General features: G+C 40.8%; 1 protein-coding gene across 3 annotated transcripts in view; it reads right to left on the reverse strand.

The window, feature by feature from the left end:
• Nucleotides 1–20,606, reverse strand: part of ash1l (ash1 (absent, small, or homeotic)-like) — a 125,521-nt gene that overhangs the window by 92,466 nt on the left and 12,449 nt on the right. The window contains exons 5-27 of one of the 3 annotated variants that reach the window (XM_080862830.1): nucleotides 18,548–19,217; nucleotides 18,215–18,388; nucleotides 17,984–18,078; nucleotides 17,372–17,445; nucleotides 17,245–17,290; nucleotides 16,918–17,026; nucleotides 15,998–16,204; nucleotides 15,752–15,898; nucleotides 11,730–11,838; nucleotides 11,481–11,630; nucleotides 10,861–10,928; nucleotides 9,946–10,112; nucleotides 9,628–9,780; nucleotides 9,390–9,444; nucleotides 8,849–8,981; nucleotides 7,101–7,373; nucleotides 6,600–6,686; nucleotides 6,387–6,477; nucleotides 5,752–5,890; nucleotides 5,471–5,643; nucleotides 5,111–5,277; nucleotides 4,005–4,452; nucleotides 272–1,374 (exon numbers count right to left, since the gene is read on the reverse strand). In XM_080862830.1, coding sequence (XP_080718956.1) covers nucleotides 1,283–1,374; nucleotides 4,005–4,452; nucleotides 5,111–5,277; nucleotides 5,471–5,643; nucleotides 5,752–5,890; nucleotides 6,387–6,477; nucleotides 6,600–6,686; nucleotides 7,101–7,373; nucleotides 8,849–8,981; nucleotides 9,390–9,444; nucleotides 9,628–9,780; nucleotides 9,946–10,112; nucleotides 10,861–10,928; nucleotides 11,481–11,630; nucleotides 11,730–11,838; nucleotides 15,752–15,898; nucleotides 15,998–16,204; nucleotides 16,918–17,026; nucleotides 17,245–17,290; nucleotides 17,372–17,445; nucleotides 17,984–18,078; nucleotides 18,215–18,388; nucleotides 18,548–19,217 — 3,827 coding nt within the window. In that variant the 3' untranslated portion in view covers nucleotides 272–1,282. Of the gene's footprint in view, nucleotides 1–271; nucleotides 1,375–3,977; nucleotides 4,453–5,110; nucleotides 5,278–5,470; nucleotides 5,644–5,751; nucleotides 5,891–6,386; nucleotides 6,478–6,599; nucleotides 6,687–7,100; nucleotides 7,374–8,848; nucleotides 8,982–9,389; nucleotides 9,445–9,627; nucleotides 9,781–9,945; nucleotides 10,113–10,860; nucleotides 10,929–11,480; nucleotides 11,631–11,729; nucleotides 11,839–15,751; nucleotides 15,899–15,997; nucleotides 16,205–16,917; nucleotides 17,027–17,244; nucleotides 17,291–17,371; nucleotides 17,446–17,983; nucleotides 18,079–18,214; nucleotides 18,389–18,547; nucleotides 19,218–20,606 lie in introns of those variants that run through there. The other 2 variants (XM_080862829.1, XM_080862828.1) reach the window with 2 other exon arrangements.

A 20,606-nucleotide genomic window follows, 5' to 3' on the forward strand; every position in this document is an offset into this window, starting at 1 on the left:
TAAAACTGTTAATTGCCATCGAGCCCTTGATTTTTTTTTTGATTTTTTTAAAAAGGTATATTCTCATGAAATTCTGGCAGAGTGCACACACAAAATAAAACGTGTATCCACGCGCACACACTCGCACACGCAAGGCAGTCGGAGAGCACGGCTGTGTAAGGCGTTACAGTTGGAGCCAGTGTTCCCCCCTCTTCCCACCCCACCCCTGACCCACCCTCCCCGCCTGATTTAGTTAAGCTGGTGAATTATGTTTTACTTCACAAAAAAAAAAAAAAAAAAAAAAAAAAAAAAAAAAAAAAAAAAAGAGGGGCAAAGCGGACTGCCTAACGAGACGATTAAAAAAAAAAGAAAAAGAAAAAAAAAAAAGAACAAGACACTTTTACTGACAAAGGCGCGCACGCTCCATCTTCCCAAACCCCCTCCCTTTACTCTAATAAAACAAACACGCCACAGGCCTCTTCTGTTCCTAAATGAGTTACTACAGTATAACAGGAAAAAGATAATAGACTTGCTTCTTTTTTTTTCTTCCAGACTGCATCATCCAATACTGTGAGAGTGTTAGTGTGTTTTCATTATAGATACATTACAGAGAGCTTCACAATATCCATGGTACCAAAAGTGCAGTTCACCACCCTTGTTCTCTCTTTCTCATGAGCAGCATCTGAGCACACCGCTCAACTTTACATTTCTCCTATGCCATTCCTACCCCACCCCACAGCCCCTGGGCAGTTCTTCTCTCATCCCTTACATTTGTTTCATTGCAGCTAGGTTCCACTAGGGGGAACAATTCTCCAGCACTCATATCCCCCCCACAGACTGAATCATTAATCCATCCCTCCCCCTCTATCCATCCTTATTCAGTACCACTTATTTCATTACAGATGCTTGCTAGTGGAATTCATCTACCCATGTTTTCAATGTTCAATGCATTTAAATGCATGGGTTACAACTCCTATGTTCGTTTTCTTTTTCTTTTCTTTTTCTTTTTTTAAAAAGAAAGTTTTTGCATCATACTACTTAAATAAGCAAGAAGCCTGGGTCAGCTCTCTCTTTGTGCTCCTTGAGAGCTCCTGAAGTCAGTGCTTCCAAACACCCTCCACCCCTCTCAGAGCTGAGACGACAGTCTTGGAAGAGGTAAACTGGAAGAGGCCCCCAGGGATGCATTGTGGTCCTTAATGGCTGGAAAACCAACAATGCTCATTTCCCTTCTTGCTGTCTCTCCATTTTCTGCCCCTTGCTCATGACAGTGAAAGGCAGTGTGCTTGACAGGCACGTAGAAACATTATTTTCTGCCTACAAAATCGCTGAATCCGAGCGCCCGCCGCCGCAGGCGCCGCCCTGCGCCTTCCTCAAGGAGATAAGTGACATCAATGGCTGGAGAAAGTTGGAATGAGAGAGAAAATTAGCAGCTTGGACACAAATAGATGACACAGGGCGATCACATTAAAGATAAAAAAATAATTTAAAAAAATCAGCCGCATGGAGGCAAGTTACTTTAAAGCAAAAATGCTTCAAGTATAATCTGTTAAACAGTTAATAAGCAATAAAAATTAAGTCTGATGTTGTTGTACACATAAAATAATAATTCCCAGGGTCGCTTAAGGCAGCTCATTCATTTAACACTGGTAATGGATTACTAGTCTGTATCCACCAAATATGGCTTTGGTACCTTGGCTTAGACATCGATGGGATAGATACTGGCTTTAACATGTTAATCATTTGTTTGTAGTAAGGTAATGTTCTTAACTCAGGTAAGACCTCATACCACAGTATCAGTATTTATTGTATTTAGAGTTCTATTTATTGTGGTGCTTAGTTAATCTGTTTCTATTTCAGCTCCTTCTTTTGTGGAGTTTTTAAACATACTGAGGTTTTTCTTTGGTCATATTTCATTTATTCCGCTGGCCTCTGCATTAGCCTTGCAGCATATGGATCACTTGCTAAACCCAGTAGGCTAAACTAGCAACCACTACAGGGTGTGTTTAATGTTTTGGCTGGAATTTCCCTTTTTTTTGGATAAATAATGTTCGTCTTATCTTATCAGAAACAAATTGCATCTACAAGCCAAATAGTTGGGTTTCACAAGCATTACATAAATTCTTGAGAAAAACTAAAAAAATGTGCCTTTTCATAGTTCATGTACAGCCCACCTGTCTGAGCTTAGTCCAAGTGGGAGAGAGGACAAACACGGCAGAGCAGAATGTACATTACTTCAAATTTACTGTAAAACAACAAGAAACTGCAAGAGCACAGACATTTGTGCTGATATGGCGGCATATCATTATATTGTTAACTGCAATTAGATTACAATGTTTCTTTGGTAATGATACAAAGTATCAAGTAGCGTAATTAGTGACTTTATAAAAGATGGACGTAGTCACTGTGACGTCATCAATCAGTTTGTTAAGTGATGTTATGAGGCCTCAAGCTGACTATTTTCACCATATATCCATGTTGGTGTTTTAAAGTATGATGTAACGAGCCTGGGGTGGATCTGAATGTAAAACTGGATGCTCACTGGCTAACAACTTGTGACTGACAAATCATTAGGAAATGAGCATATCCTGGGCAATTCCCCATTGTGACTTAAATAAAAGCTTCTTTCAGCTTCTACTTTATTTGCAAGAGGTTGTCATAGCAGACAGATCTGATATATGATGTGTAAGGTTTTTTACGCCGCAACAACCCTCTGATGGTCTTTAAGTGGGGATCTTTCACGTTAGGCTAAGATTAGTAAGTGAGATGAAGTGTTAAAAGGGAACTCCGGTATATTGTAACTTATTTTAACCCATTAATGTGGCCTCAAGTGTCGTGCCAACTTTGCAACTTGTCCTCTCTTGTAAAGACTGGAGGAAATGTGAACAGCATTTATCTGGGCAACTAGAATCACTAGTTTTGTCTTTGAGTCCGACCAACAGTAAACACAAAACTTGGCTGTATTTCTATATCACGGGTTATCAAATGTATTGTAGTGGGTAACGTGTAATAATCCAGCGCATGAAATGACGTTTTACTTACTTGCCAAATGGGAAGCTGAGAGTTCAGTCCGGCCAGTCTTGGTCTTTTGTTGATGAAACACCATCTCGGGGATGGCAATGTTTTCAAAGCTTTCAATTCATGAATTGTAATTCCACACATTGAGACATTCAAAGGTCCCCTTCTTTGCAGCAGTCGGCATTAGCAGAGCAGTGAGGACAGGAACACCACCGGTTTCCCGAGGTAGGTTGCCTCTGCCACCATCTTCAGAGTACTGTCTTTCCTTCTTTATGTTTAAGCTCCTCATCCATCTGCTTACTCTGGGTAAAATCAATACTGACAAGCGAGCTGATACAGCCTCTCGCCCTCAAAATGGTCCATGGGGTAAATCCGCCATTGCATTTAACTGCCAACTCTCCTCAGAAGACAGTATAAACACAGTGTAAGTCAGCTACACACGTGTGATGATGAGTATGCCAGTGATTTGGTCAGTTGGCAAGTATCCCAGAATGAAGATTCCTAATGCGGTTAGTACAATGCCCGTTCCAGGCAACATTCGGTCAGACTGAAAAATGATTAAAATTAATTGATGTAAAAAAAAAAAAATTATCTTTTGTGGTAAACTGTAGGCAGTTCATGCTTGTCGCACAAATAAATGCTGTTCAGATTAAAAACTTTAAAAAAAAAGGTGATGATCGCAAAGTGAGCATGACCCTTCAAGCCACTACAGCCATATTAATGGTAAATTTGCCAGGTTGAGGTAAATGGGAATTTTCCTTGAAGCGTTGGTCTAAATTTTGATATTTTTAGGTGACATAAAATAGAACATAAATATGATCTCCTCTTCATCCTATGCTTCTTATGGACAGATTCTTGCCCCAACTTCAAGCTTATTCTTTCAGAAATAGTAGTAGTTTTAAAAAAAATGATCCAACACGTTCAAATGACGTGTCACAGCAAAGTGACCTTAAACTTTAACCCTCATTTATCTGTTGACCTACCCCCCTCCTTTGTTCCCAGTCCCTCACCGTTCTTGCTGGGTGTTCTGTGCAGCAGATCCAGCAGGATCTTGTTCAGTCGTTCCCGCTGGGCCTCCCTCCTGCCCAGAGCTGGGTGGTGTAGTGGCGATGAAGTCGAGGATGATGGAACTTCAAGCAACTCTCCAATCCTCTCGGCTGAACGTTCCTCCAGCCCCTTGCGCTCATCGGCTTCCTGTCCATCCTCCTCGTCCTCCTCTTCTCCTGTCTCCCTTTCCCGTTCTGGTCTTCTAGGCTTGGCTGAAAGAAGTGCGGAATCTTCTGAAGCCATGTCCATGTCGTCTTCCACTCCTCTTCCATCTTCTCCCTCAGGTGGGAAATCTTCACCCCGGTCGCAGGAAGAGGCATCGTCCTCACAGCCTCCAGCTTCTTTGGGTCGTTCGCTTTTCCAGGCTGATCGGCCGCCGTTCCTCTTATAGTTGTCAGGAACATAATGAGGCTGCAAGAAAGCCAAAAATGAAATTTAACATAAAGCACGTACGTTTCAAGTAGATAGGGTTTTAAAATGTAGAGATAAAAAAATAAAAATACAAAAAAAAAAAAAAAAAAAACCACTCAGGGAAAGTCCACCCTGACTAACATCCAAGTTACCCTCCACGAGTACAAAATAAGAAGTAATTAAAACCTTGAGGCCAAAAGGTAAGTGCTGACAAGGATATCCCTTTTTGTATTTTTTTTTTTTTTTTTAAAGAAAGAAAAAAAAAAAGAAAAGAAAAGTTCTGGATTCTGTTAACTTGGTCTCATTTTTCAACACAAGCAGACTTGGCTGGATGAGGCTTTCGGTGCATCTGTTTCATGAGACTGTACTGTATCAAGTTCTAAAATCATACAAATCTGACAGCTGTCATCATAACAAAAGCTAACACTACAACAAATATAAACTATTAGTCTGGTGCATACAACACTACATTAACTCTGTGTGAATGTGTTTTTTTTAAATAATTTCTTGTGTGACCCAATTTTATAAGCTTTGGTTGCTAAAACACAGAGAAAGAAAAAAAAAGACCCCAGCTAAAACATGACTTCCATTCTCAACACATTTTCTAGTGTTTGTAAATCAGTAACAGATCCCGGCTCAACAGTCCTGTCGCTCTCACCGAGAAGTCTCTTTTGGGCGTGAGCCGCTTGGGGAAGTGGTTGAAGGCATATGGCTTGGTGCAGACCGGAAAACGGTTGCGATGGATCTTGTAGAACAGATGGGCCGACTTGTCCAAGCGGTAATCACAGATGTACACATCCTGCTCTTTCACACCCTTTGGCCGTCCTTTAAGAAGAATGCACACTGAATTAGCAGGGACGTGATGTATTTGAGCAGGAAAAAAAACATTCAAGTGAGCACATGCCTATGCAATTTCCTGTAGCGTATGTTTATCAAAACTTAATGGGAATATTAACCAAATTCCAACATGGTTCTAGCAGTTCAGCTAACATATTTGGGTTCATTTGTGCATTTTTACCTTTGCAGTAAGTATAAAGGTCGAGAACACAGCAGGTTCCCACCACTGCCTCCAGGGGGATGATCTCATAGAGCGGCATGCGGAATAACTCGTTCTGGTAGAATCGCCGCGATGGAGAATGGTGTGTCTCGTGAGGACGGAAGTAGTGGTGGCCAAAGGCAAATCGCTCACCCCTTTAGAGTGTGAGTGGACAGTTTCATTAGAACAATAATGAAACAAACACACACACACACACACACACACACAGTTATTCTCCCTGCCTGTTTAGGTAATAAACTTACTTTTCGTTCTTCCACAGCTTCTCAATTCGGAAGATGTCGAGTTTGTCTCGGTTGATGTGAGACAAGAGACGGTAAGACTGTCTGACAGGCTGACCCTCAGGTGAGCGTCTGCTGTCTCTCATCAGATACACACAGTCACCTGCACACAAACAAACACAGAGATCAGTTACTTATCTACAATAATATGTCTCACAAGAATCTGACCACTTAAGTCACCTAGAATATCAGACTCTCTCCGCTGCAGATCTCTTGTATGTCTAAAGTTTGCAGAGAAGTTAGAGAAACTTTTTTAAGCAATCGTCTATTGATAAGTTGCAATAATACATTATGGCATTTGCAATAAAATAATCGACAAAAACAAACCTTAAAGAACAACTCAGCCTTAAGCTGAAATGAATGTTTCTGATTCAAAGTTTCAAGCTGTTTCACTTCTGACCACTCCTAACCGTTGAGGCAGATGTGGTTGGGTGTGGTCAAAAGTGCACACTTTTGCATGTATAACCACATCAATCACGTCAGGTTGCCCTCGAGTAACACAGCATGCAAATCATTGCATCAAAATGATACATTTCTCTGTGAGTACAGGGAGTTTTCCAGGCATGCGTGAGCTTACGATTGCTTTATGATTTAGATACCTTGGTGTAGCAGCAGGTCATCTCTAAGGAGACAGATGTAGTAGACAGAGCCAGCCTGGGCGTAGCTGGGCTGGGGTATCATGGGGACTTCCTGTAGTGAGGATAAGACACATCTGAGACACTTCTAGCCAAAAAACAACAACACCAACAAACAAAAAAAAACAGACTTTAAGGAGTTCATCATCCACTGTGGTTTCGAAACAACAGACGCACCCTATCTACAGGCCGGGGATCGCACTGTTCACACAGATAGTGCTCCACCTCAGTCTCCAGTCGCATACAGTCAAAGTGCTGCCACACCTATGATGGGAAAAAATTATTAAATCACATAAATGCATAAGACAAAAAAGAAAAAAGAAGACTTTTCAAACCATTTACTGTAAGTAACATTGAGTTACAGCTCGAATGAAATGCTCAAAAAAAAAAAAAAAAAAAACCCTCTGCGTTAGTGATTCACCACCTCGACTGTTTCTGAACCTCTGAACTTAAGCTCCTTCAGTATTTGTTATCCTCCTCATTTTCTGTATCTAAAAATAACAGACAACACACACAAAAGACTGCCTGCATCCTCTGCATGGAAAATCTCCTTGACAAAGTACTTCTCAGATAGGTGAAGTCTTTAGAGAGACGCTAAAATAGTTCTACACCATCAGCAAGTGAGATAAAAGAAGTAAAGGTCGAAGTAAAGACTGTTTCTGATATTTTTTTACTTACCATACACTTTTCACATTGAATCATCAGACCTTCATCCTTGTACATTCCACAGATGCAACGGATGACATCGTCATCCTTGTCGTGAGACCCGGGCCCTCCTGTGTGGTGGTGATGACCGTGGTCACGGTCCAGCGAGTCTGAGCTGTCTGCCTCGCTGGCGGTCTCGCCCACTATCTCATCAATCTGGACTGCAGCTTCATTACGAGCACTGTAGTAGGCTTTCCGCAGCCGACAGACATCTCTGCCTATTGATGACTTCTTCCCATAATATTTCTGGTGGGAAAACGAGACAGTTGCTGAAAATCTTTTAAATCAATCCGTTACTGGCAGAGCAAAAGGACAACAGGACCTCACAGACACCATAAAGTGATGATATTTAAAGCCGAGGAATGCTCATTTGACCCCAGAATTACACGCTCATCATTCACTCGCACGGTTAAGGCTTTGAGTTGTTCATCCTTGAAAGTCTACGGGCAATTTCCTGCAGGACAAAGGTCACCGACACAGGAAGATTCATTCAAAACTGTCTTTGCAGCTGCCAAAATTTCACCGGCAAGGCTACACCCACATTCAACAGTAATTCACATTCCTCTCACACTTTTTCAGTCCGCCAGAAAGGGCCTTGGGGCGAGAGGGTGATTCTAATTTATACGTCCACTTCAAACTTCTCTGACTGGAAGAGTAAGCTGCCCTGAGAGCTTTTCAAGTGGCACTTGTTTAAACTGCTTAGCTATACAGATGTAAATCAAACAGCCTTGCAACATGTGCACACAGGATCAGCAGTCGCGAAGTTATGTTCCATTTGGGAGGTTTTTGTGTGCGAGACAGGAGAAAGAAAAGCAATGACTGAGTGGGAGGAAGAAAGTGTTGAAGCTGCACAATAACAGCGTTAAGTATCAATTTGACGAGGCCCTTTGATAATTGAGCTCTAAGAGTCTGAGATTACACACAAGAGTCCACGGCATGGCCGCGTCACTCAAAGATTAAGACTGGATGCTCCAACAGCTGAATGGCTTCGTGCCACCAGCATGTTTGAGTTTCTAATGACTGCTAACAAACGGTCTAACAGATCTATGACACTGATTAAGTAGTTTGACACCAAACCAAAAATTTCAGAAAACTATCATTTTCATGGATGAGTGTATCCCTCAGGACATGTTATTAGACTACTAGCAGCATAAACTTGTGAATTTTCACCAGTTGAAATAGGAACACAATTTATTTCCAGCTGCTTCATAGACTCTTACTCTCTACATCTTCAGTGATTTTCAAGCTGATGTGCAGCTGTTCCATTCACACAATGAAGTATATATATCAATAATATTAATAATGGATGAATCAGGAATCTTATTATCTAGCAATATAAAAATTAAAGTTAAAAGATCAATAAAGGAAGTACTCATTGAGAGAGCTAGCAAGTAATTAAGAGAGAGCAGAGATGATAGAACAAACTAATATGCTGGTATTTACATTTCACTGAGTTTCTAAATAAAAATATTCAGGTCATCTAGGCATGGTTACATTGAGTGGCTAGTGAGTGCACCTCAATTTCTACCCGCATTTTTTAAAATTCTCATTGGATTAATCTACCTCTTTTTTTATGGCTCTAAAAATGCAAACTAAGGAATGCATCACAGAGATCTGAGTTCCTCAGTTTATCTGCTTTACTTGAACAGCTTCTGATCATTACTAATAAATAAAATCCTAATTTCTTCTACTACAAACATGTGAACTGGTCCTTTGCCTACCTCAGCATTGCGAAATACTTTGAGCATGTCTGTGTCAAATGCTTCAACCGTCTTATAATGGCCCGTGAGGATTTGCTTCTCAATGGTGCTCAGGTCCAGCGGGTCAGACACCTTCTCATAGTACTGGCTGTTCCTGATGGTGCACAAAGATAAAAGAATTAGGCTCCAAATTTGGTTTGTCAGTAGCAGAGGTGGGTGGGAGGACAAAAAAAGGAAGGAGAACATTCAGTTCAAAACTTATTAAATCAGATTCAACCAAAACTCAAATTTCTATGAGCATACAGGGCAACAAATCCCAGATTATAACAGCTTTTTTTTACCATGTAGCTGAAGAAAAATAATAAGCTGCTATTGTTTTGACACCAGCTGATTACTATCAATACTGGACAAGCATCAACACACAGGCTGTCACGATTGTGTGTGGCGAGAGATAAAACTGTTACACTACGTGGGTGCTGTACACAGATAGACCAGATAACATAAGTAGGCGCTGTTTGGTAAACATGAAACAGCTTGTCGATATGCAGGTTTACACTCTTACCTCTTTCGAGATGGGAGGTTCACCAGCGGGGCAGCAAGTGTCTGACCAGCGGAGTCTGAGATTAAAAGAAAATAATAACATTCCTGTCATCATTTTTCAATCACAGATTCTTATCATTCAGTAAACAGTGGACAGCTACACCGAGGCACTGAAAGATTCCTTCAAGAAGCCTGATCAGACCCCAGATCAGGCTAGAGATCATACTAATGAGAATATCAGCGTGACCGGGGTCACTTACCCTTGTAGCTGGTTATCATGTCACAAATCTCCTTGAAGATGTGAGCAAGGCGAGCGGTGCGTGTTACTTCTGTGTTTTCCTCGGCTGCAGCTAGCCTTCGTGTGCGTACCGACCGTGACGTCTGCAGGGCTGAGAACTGCGTCAGGAACACGTCTGGACACAAGATATGACCATTCAGCATTAACGTCTAAAACATCTGCATATTTACAGTCTCTGAATTTTGTCTACATTTCAAAAATAAATGTCTGTGTCCCCTTTATCGTACACTATTCTTTACATAGCTTAAATTACTTGCAACTGAATTTCTTAAGCTTGTACCTGACTTGATGTTGCCATCATCACGGATGACTCCTCCCCAGCGCGTATAGATGGACAGGCTGCTGGCATCCCTCTCTCTCTCGCCCTCTCTTTTCAGCAGCTCCTGTTTCTCCCTCATCTTCTCCCAGTTCCTCAAGAGAAAAACTCTATGCTTCAACACAAAGTTTCTGGAAATCAAAGGAGACCGTTTAAATGTGTTACCATCAACTCACACCTCATGAGTTGAGAAGTTTTTACTTTTAAATGACATATATATGTCTTGTGTATTAATAAACCACTCTATTAGAATGGAGAAGCAAGCATTATGTGCAATGGAAAAAGAAATTTAATAAAAATGTGTCACTGGCTTCCCAGGTGCATATGAATGAGGGGTTCAAGCAGATTCCTGTGTACAAGTCTTAAAGGAATTGTGATTATGTCTATCACTGGTGATGGCTTTTAAAAAAAAAAAAAAGTTTCTGCTATTTTATCCCTGCTTGATTCATGTGACTGAAACAGGAAATCACTTTGGAAACTGTGTGGGTGGTTGACTTGACGCATGCTCAATTATCAGGTAAGGAAATCCCAGAAAGTTAATTCTGCTCATCTGGATGTTGCATTTTCAGTGGGAGAAACATTTTGTCTCCTGACTGATCATCAACAAGCAGTGGAAAAAGTGGGCTCAACTGCTTAAATTCTCATTGTTACCATTTTTTTCAGCAAAAATGCAGAAATTTAAAAGGTCATTGCACTCACAGATAAAGAAACATATTTCATTGATACTAGTATTACCACCTTAAAATATAAAACCTCTCACAAGCCTACAGGTCAGATTTATACTTTTATGGATGCGTGGGAACCCAAACACAATTTATCAGTTGGCCCACTAGAGTTATGCTTCCTCTTCTTATCTTGTGTGTCCGTTTATGTTTTTACCTCTCTCTGTTGGACATGGGCTTCATCAGATGAGGGTAAAACTTGCTGCTGTCACTTGACTCTTCCTCCTGAAGATAACAAAAGTCCCATTAAACAATCCCTGTCTTCTCATCTTAAACAGTTTCTCATTCACACACATCGGTGACAACACCATTCAAGGTGCTCTTCAGTCTTTAGGAGCCACAGAGGGATTAAATGAGGGTTGGGGATTGAACTGCCATTATGATTAATGAGGAACCCACTATAACTTGCAGGTTACTCCTGATTTCATGCAAGTTCAGAAAACATTTTAGGTCACTAATGCAAAACTATACCCTTTAAGGTACTCCGAGTTACTTTTTTTAGAAATCCCGTGGCCCACTAAGAGCACCTCTGAGACAAAGAAAGATTTGTGCCCTACATAGATACTGCACCTGAAATCTACCAGGATAGTTAGATTTCTATTCAATTAAAATGTTAGTTTTCCCTCATTAAAATTTTTTAACACAAGATATTAAGCTGCAAGGGAATCCATTTCTGTGTAATAGGAAAAAAAAAAAAAAGCCATTATCCAGTCTTAATTACAAGTGACCTGATCCCACCGCAAACTCTCACCACTTCCATCTATATGCATCACTCACTCGTTTCTTGAGCTGGTGTTTGGACTTCCTCTTCTCCTTGAGTCGACCGAGCCGCCGAGTCCCTCCTGATTTCCCAGGCAACCCATTAATACGCTGGCTCTTCCCTCCGATGATGCCCCTGCAGCCCTCTGAGCCACATTTGCAAACTTGCTGCAGAGAAAAGTGCAGTACAGTATGTGAGAAATATGCACAGGTGCAACAGAACGTCTGAAAATAAGCGTTCTTCCAAAACTGTTCCTAGTGCTTCACCTGCTCTTCTGTATTGAAGGAACGGAAGTTGTAGTCGTAGGTGAGCTCAGTCCCGCTGCTGATGTCTCTGAGAGCAAAGAGACCTATTCTGTACACCCCGTTCACTGACCTGCAAGAAATGAGAATATTACAATGAGTGAAGCTTTTATGAGATTTTTAATACTTAAGGAGATATTCTAAGGAGATGAAAGGAAGCAAGAAGCATGGTAAGTTTTAACCTGCCCACAGGCTCTGGAACAGCTTTTATAAAATAGCAGTTCGGTGATTCCATTTCAAAATCTGAGCTTACTGTAGTAACAACTGTCCCAAAAGGGCCTGTACAACAACTAGAAGGATACTACATGAACTTCTATTTGCAGTGTTTTTGTGGTTTCACTGACCAGCAGCCTGCAGCCTCAGGACAGTTCCTCTCGTGGACTCTTGAGGCTGAATCCAAAAGCAAACCAATCTTCATAGACTCCCATGCTATATTGCTAAATTTACAGCATGGTGCAGTTTTTGCTGCTGGCACTTTATTGCAATGTATTCACACTTCAAATTAAGAAATGTCATCAGGGACAGTAGCTCTTTGGCTAAAATCATTTTACAATTTTACAAATCTCATGAGTCAAGCTTGCTAGTTTCAGCTTAAGGTTTAGCACGCCACCATCACCAGTTCTAGTCTGCTCTGGCTCAGAAGAAACAGAATGGAGGTATTCAAAACAGTCCACCTTTTATATACAGTTAATGATATTCATAGGTCACTCCATTCTTTGCAACATAAGTGCTTTAACACATACAACTGAGGGAAAATCACAAAGTCCAAGTGCAAACCACACTTAGATGCTTCCATCAACCAAGAGATCCAAATCCAGAACATTTGTTGCTGTGAGGAAACGGTACTAAGTACTAGGGCTGCCACAAACGATTATTTTGATAGTCGACTAGTCACCGATTATTTATGCGATTAGTCGACTAATCAGATCATCATCCACTGGACGTAAAACTACAGCTTATTGCACCAGCAGCATCTGCTCTTATATAACTATCATTAGCTTACAGCTTTAAGCTTTTAAGGTGCTAACTAAAAATAAAGACAAGATGATAGTTTATTCAATTTTAATGAAATTTGCAGATTGTTTCGGTAAAGTTTAATAAACTCCTTGCTATCTAAAATATAACAGGACACCGGAGTATATTCTCCAGCATCTCACACTTCTGATAATCAGCTGTCTGCTTGACGTTTATTCAGCTGTGTAAAAACTATAACTTTAATCTCAGCCAAACCGATTTACTCAGGAACAAATAAAATACAAAAAAAAAAAAGCCAAACAACAACATTTTTAATTTATCTAAGTGACTCATATATATTTAACCTGAGTCGCGAAAGACGGCCGTGGGTTTGAAAACAATTTGCCGGGAGTCCGGTGTTCTCACGGCGCTAGTGACCTAGCCCCCGGCTAGCTATCGAGCTAGTGGGTAACAGACGTCTCCGAAAACGTCGGAGCGCTTTTGAAAATATGTGGTGTCCTGATAAACTGAGCCGATATTTGAGGTTTACACAGCTACATTCTCGCCTGAAAATATGTTAAACGTTTATTTTGTGACCCAGAAAGAATAATAAGAGTAATATTAAAACTAACTAGCTACCGCCATTGTTGGAAACTAAGCTGGGCCGCGCTATGAATTCTGGGACACAGCTGCTTCTTCTTCTTCGGGGTTTAACGGCAGCTGGCATCCTTGTACATGCTGTGCTGCCATCTTCTGTTTCAGTCCGTTATTACACTCTTAAATCCTGCTATTATTCCTGCGTCTTTTGCGATCTTACAAAGCTTCAAACGACACGTCGACTATTAAATCAGTCGTCGACGATTTTGATAGTCGACGTAATCGTGACTAGTCGACAAATCGTGGCAGCCCTACTAAGTACTGAATCACACTTTCCAAAAGGTTAGGTAACAGGTATATGATTTCAGTTCATTATATAATTATACCCAAATGTCTATTTTTCAGGTTAATAGTGAACATTTTGACTTGATCACATGAAAAGATTCACTTTTTCAAGGGGTATAGTTCTAGGCTAGGGATAAAAAAAAATAATCACTAACTACATCCAAAACATATTACGGTATATCCCTTTTACACAAGGATGTACAAACACAAATTTCTCCCTGAAGCAAAGCTTTCATTTTAAAGTTAAAATGTAATATTAGTCAATTACATCAAACCCAGTTTTAAAATTGGGACAAAAAGGGAATAGTCAGTGTGACAAATGTTCAACAAGTAATGCCTTTCTTCCTCTCTCCAAATGAAGCAGCGCTCCAGCTTTTCACTATTCTTGTAAGAATAAAACACACCATTCTGCTTGCCAGCCGCTTGATAATTTATTCCTTATATAGGGGTAAAAAGCTGATTCAGCGCATTGTCTTCAGCCACTACAGCTGTATCTAAGGCCCGGCTGCATGTAATCTCTCTTCTGTGACAAGACGGATGACTCGTCAGGCTTTGTGCTGAAAATCCTCCATCCTTGTAGAGTCTTTTATTTCAGGAGTGCACGCAGGCACCTGCAGACCTGTGTCCTAGATTGTGAACTGGTCTACGTTGGAGGGCAGAGGGTACAACGTGATAGTAAACTCTATGTCGTCATTAGCTTTCAACAATCAAATCCTCTAACGGAGTTGGCACATTCACTAAAAGAACTAAAGATAAACTAAGCAGGTTTCACTTAGAAAAGCGAGGCAAAGGGAGGCCTGCTCAGCCAGGTCTCCATGAGCTGTGGATTTAAACATGCTGCGAGAACAAGCCCTCAGGAAAAAAAGAGAATTGTTTTGGCAGGTGTAAGGGCTTTAAGCCATTAAGGTCTCTGAACACTGGAAGAAAAGGAGTGAGGTGATCTCATCAGATTACCACAACCACATTAATAAGGTTGGGGTTTCAAGGTAGAGCCTTCTCATTTACAGAGCGGTGCACCTGCAACACGTGTGTCTTTTAGAGCTATTATGTACGATACCAAAAGAGAGGCAACAAATACTGCCTAGCATTCACAGTGACTACTTATCAAGGTCTGTTCAACTGGTTTAACTGTACAGCTGCATGAATATAATAGGCTTTTCCCCAATTTCTGCGTTATTTATTACATACTGTTACTATGGTGCCTGCACATATTCCACATGGCACATTTTCAAATAATCAGTTCTGTGTTTGCGGAGGTAATAACAGGCTTCAGACAGCATTAAATGCTTAGTTACTGGTATTTTTGTGAGGATGGATGTCCTGTTCTCCAAACCTGCTGCTCCAACCTTTTTTGTTTGCCAGTAGCAGCAATCAAATGGTCTTAAAGGTAGAGTGGCTTTAATGAGAAAAGAGTTAAATAGCTCATTTCAGACAGAGGGGCTGCACCAAGCAAGGCACACAATAATTAAACATTATTTTAAGCTGCAACATCATTATACTGCACTGTTACCTACTATAACCCCTGGTCGTGGCTGGACTTTATGTAGCTGGCCTTGTCTCCAGTTGTCTAAATTCCACGGTACCATCTTTTGGGCCATTCCTAGTGTGTTATAGCTATAGTCGGTTGCAGAGAAGACCATTTTAATAACACACAGACAGCCTATTTAGGTAATAGGCTGGTCTATTTTAACATGCCCCGACTTTCAAGAAAGCCACCGAAATACTGAAGTATCAAGCTAGAAGACTTTGCAATGAGCTCCTGTGACACTGCTGTCACATCGAACAGCATCACTTGTTTAACACTGTGCCCTAATATCCCCTGTGACTAAATCGACCTGACAATATCTGCCTCACATGGTAACCTATACCGATTTGGACTATTATAGACACATAGTGAGTATAAAAGCAGTACTCTATATCTGTAAACCAAATGTGGTTCACACCAGGCCTCTATCCCATCCCTAACAACTTGTGGCAACTGCTCGTGCTCAGAGCCAAAAAGGCTTAGCCAAATCTGTTCTTTGGTAAGCACCTAAAAGCACCACAAGGGCATTAGCAGGGAAACAGTTCAAGGCTGCTGTGACACTCACCACTTCTGCATCTGACAGTTGGGTTCACAGCTGTGGTTTATGAAACGCGCTTCATTGCCCATTCTGTAGCTATCAATCACCATGCCACTATCCAGGTTCAGGCAGTAGTGGCCACTGTGGGAGAAGTACTGTTCCATCATGCGACTCCTAAAACATGGAAGGTAGGAATGTGTTGAAGATAAGAGAAAGAAATATACATCATCTAACACTAGTTTCATTGTATAGCAATGAAGATGTCCATCTCACCTGAACTCCTGTTCGCTAACAACTTCACCCAAATACTCAATGATGAACTGTCCTGAGCGGAGAGACTCCTTGGTGCGGATGCCCCACCCTTTGCCCTCAGTGCGGAAACGCTCCAGACACTGGACCCACTCGTGTCTCTGGATATGCTGGTTGTCACAATGATCTCCACATGGACACGTGCTGGGAGAACACTCAGCAAAGCTCATCCTGTGAAAAATAATTTTTTTTAAAAATTATAAAATAAGGCTGCCATTATTGGAGCTTGGAAAGAAAAGCAACTGGACTTATGTAAGTTTCTTGAAGATGTTATTACCTGTCATCCGAGAAGCTTCTTGATTACCATGACAACCCCCCCATCCCCAAAACTCCAGACCTCTGAATCAGTCCACTCATTCTCAACTGTAAAATGCCCTATCCAATCAGAACCATGGAAGAAACTAACACCTTTGCCAAGCTGTTACAAAACGCTGTCAACTGCTGCAGTGCCACAGGGATATTTTCAACAGCCAGTGCTTGCTTGTTTTCAGCACCCCTGAGGCATGGTTTCTGTACAACATCTGAAGCACATTACTGTTTTTACTTTGCTCTGCTGCATGCTAAAAACTCAATAGGTTTGCAACACTTAAGATGTCAGATTGAAGAGGATATACTGGTTACAAACAATAAAAAAAAAAAAAAAAAATCCCCTTCCTATGGAGATAAGTTTGACTGGAGAGAAAGACAGCCTGAAGATGGAGATGGAGTGCAATGGCTGGCATTCCTGTCTTGACACCATGTTTTGCCCTCTATTCAAAATCACTTAATTCCTAAAACAAAGCGATGTAAAATAACATTTCTAAACAAGCACATGGCTTCATCTGAATACTGAAAAGTAACATGAGACTTGTTGAAAACAACCAATTATGATGGTGTATCTTTACCTATTCAAGCATTCATCCATGCAGCCTTTTTCAGTTGAGTCTTCGGGAAGTCTACAGTTGCATGTAGTTGTTTCATAACCAGAGAGAGGCTTCACATCCACATAAACATCTATAAAACATAAAACAGAGTATTACCATATCATTCTTACAGTGTTTGACACACAAAGTTGAACTGTAGACACACATCTTTAATTCCTGTTTTTGTAACTAGTGAAGCAAATATCCTTATCTTATATATTTATAGGGAAACACCTGAGTTTAACAAAGCTACAAATTATATATAAAAAAAAAAATTTGAAATTTAAAAAAAAAAATCCTTTCACTCACTTGATCTTATTTTTTTATAAAGGGGGACATCAGGCCTCTTGTGTAGCTGAAAGGAAGAAATAGAGCGGTAAATGCAAAAGTGGTCGAAACAAAAATACATACTAAGAACCTCAGAAAGATTGATCACCTGATCATGTTTCCACAACCATAGGATGTCGTAAGGCAACTGGAAGTCAATGCGTTTCTGTCTCAGGTACTTTCCTGGGTGGGTGGGGGGTGGGGGGGATTTGGGAAGAGAGAAAAATCAGTCCGTTGTATTTATGCTTCATCTTATCATAGCTGAAAACACAGGCCTGTGATAAACAGAGGAGAGTCCTGTTCCAAGAAACAGGTTTATCTGGATAATTTACTAGAGCCGTTTGAATCTTGGACACGGACTGAAGCAAAATGAGGTTTTCTAGGTTTTACTTTCCCTCCCTTGGCAAGTCATACAGCTAACTGAGAAATTCAAATTTGTGAAACCTGCCAACGACTGAATTCTGCATAAAGAAATTTAAGAAATGTGCTCAAAACTTCAACTAAATAAATAATTAAATCTACTTTCAGCTGTTCCCATATTCCCCAATTTGTCTCTTTTCTATCGTTTACTTGTTAGGTAAATGATTAAATGACTACACTATGAATAAATAACTTGGTTTTTAGTGTTTAAAAACTCCTTGCTTCTTAAATTCTTTTTTTTTTTGATGATCATAAAATAAATCAATAGCAAAAATCTCAACTAATTAATTTTAAAACTCACCAACATGTATTGGAGCAGGAAACAATCCATACTCATGTTCCCCAGGTATATACTCTAGCTTCTCTTTCTTCAGCTGCAGAAACTGACTACGGGGGCTGTAGAAGAGGAAAAGAAAAATGTGAAGGCATTTCACTGGCTGTGCAGAAAAACTGTATGACACTATGAAGTGTTGCTGTCTGAATTAAGGATTAGTAGGGAGAGGATTTGGATCTCCACGCCCCTAAGACTCACTCTTCAGTTTTGTACACATCAGAATATAACCCCGCTTTCTGGAACTTCTTCTTCGGAGGTCGTGCTGGTCTTTTCTCTCGCTGGGTGGCTATGGGCATAGGTGGAGCTTGTTCCCTGGAGACAGGGCCTGGGCCCTCTGATGAGCAGTGGCCATCTGGCTTGGTTTCCACTGAGCTAAAGATAGAAACATGACTTGGTTTCTAGTGACAACTGGACTTAATAAATGTTATACATACCACCACTGAATCCTAATATTAGTTTTCACTGTCATAGAGAAGAGTCTCTCAAGTCCAGTCTTGTTGAATATGCAATAGTGTATTATAATTTGCTTACCCATGAAGGCTCTGTAGCTCATCTTGGGTAAGCCAGCTCCTTCCTGTCCCAGGTCTGGACCTTGCCACAAGGCTCCCTAGGTTTTCCTCTCTTTCAGGCAAGTGTCCCTCCATGTCTTCAGCCTCCCTGTCCTCTTCCACATCCTCCTCCTCTTCCTCATCCCCTTCTCTCTCCCAGTGCTTTCGCTTCTGACCTTTTCTGCGTTGCCCCTGGACTACCGACTCAATAGCATCAGTCACAGTATCACCCTCCCACCCTCTTCCCTCTGCTAACCGTTCCACCCCTTTCTCCCGGTGCCGGACTTGATTCAACTCTACCACAGGTGGAGGGGACGGTGGTGGGGAGGGTAACGGGTGTTTCCTAGGACGTCCAGGCCCCCTCTTCTTTACCATGTTGTTTCCTGTACGGGCCTGTCTCTGCAGCTTCTTGGCACGCAGGATTTTGTTGACATGGAGCAGACTGTATTTGGAGGGCTGTACGCGATGGGAGTTGTGAGACAGTGAGACATCCAGGCAACACTCCTGAGAGGGAGAGAGGCAGGATGAGGAGGTTGAGCTGTGGGAGTGAAACAGAGAAGACTGATGATGGTGCTGTTGGCGGTGGTGCAGGGATCCTTCAGGTTCTTCCGAGGTTGGGAGTGTAACACCCCTTGTCTGGATACCTGATGACCCTGAGGAGAGAAACAGAAAATGAATGGTCTAAATGAATCTTAAAAATGCTAAGTAGCAACAGGACAGTTAACACGTCAGCACTCAGGAAACAGTGATACTATGCTTATGCATGTCTTCTCTTGTTCCTTTAGGTCCTTTTCTATTCTCATACATGCTTCTAATCACACTTCATTCCTTTTTGATTTTTGTTAATCCAAGAGTAGCAGAAAAACTCTGCTAAAATGCAGAAAAACTGCTGAAATCAGTACAACTTGTTCTTTGGTCATATTTCTTCTATAAGAAAACAAAAATAAGTACATAAAAAAAAAACCCGCAGCACCTCTAAAGTGTGTAAATCATCCCCTAGATGTATTCCAACACTTCCAACAATATTCTTTACACAAATGAAGAAAAAAATGTTTAAAGGACACTGTACACTAACAACAAAACTTCAACCAGCCTTGAAGCATGGGGGAGGAGGTATCATAGTCTGGGACTGCTTTGCAATCCTTTAAAGGACAATGAATTAAAAATGAGTGAATTTTACGAGACAATGTCAGGGAAGCAGTCCATGCCCTGAACCTTAGAAGACACTCTGGGTGATGAAACAAGACAAATGACCCAAATCCCATAATTAAGTAATAGCAGAATGGCTAAAAAATAAGAAAATACGGGTTTTGGAATGGTATGGAAATAGAAAGTGAGAGGCTAAAGAAACTGTGCTGCTATTTTTCCCCTCATTAATATTGATCTCCTGCATCTTCTTAGAATACTTCCTTCCCTGGTCTGACCTTAGGAAACCATATTTCTAAGTTGTTTTTATTTTTTTCATTTCAGACAGACCCTAATGTTTTAAGAATGTCTACACCATCAAACTTTACACAGTTTCATTTAACGCATTTAATATGTCTTTTTACTTGACAAAAAGAAGCATTACTCTTACTCCTAACTCAAAATCCTTTCATTTTTTGGTCACCCATACAAATGGTTTATTTTGGCTGAAATATGACTTTCAAAAGAAATGCCAAAATAATAATATAACAATTCATACACTTAAGTGGATAGAAGTTGCTGGCAACTGTACAAGTCTGAATGAATCATTAGACACATTGTGTATGCATTTAGATTAAACCCTCTTTACTTCATGGTAGGGTTTTTTTTAAATAAGGACATTTAGCATAAAATGTGTGCCAAATCAAACATGCAGATCGATCTGCTGTGGTGACCACAATAAGGAAATAAGGAAGCACCTGAAAGTACAACCTCCTCCTCCTTTACTAGACAGTACTGAACTGACACACAGCAGACCGCAAATCACCCTGTAATATAAGGTCAGAGTGCGATGATCAGTTAATTAGCCAATCACTGAACCATATTTTTAACAGTCCAAGGTGCTGTGACACTCTTTG

This window comes from Rhamphochromis sp. 'chilingali' (assembly GCF_963969265.1).
Source record: "Rhamphochromis sp. 'chilingali' genome assembly, chromosome: 17".
NCBI lineage: Eukaryota > Metazoa > Chordata > Actinopteri > Cichliformes > Cichlidae > Rhamphochromis > Rhamphochromis sp. 'chilingali'.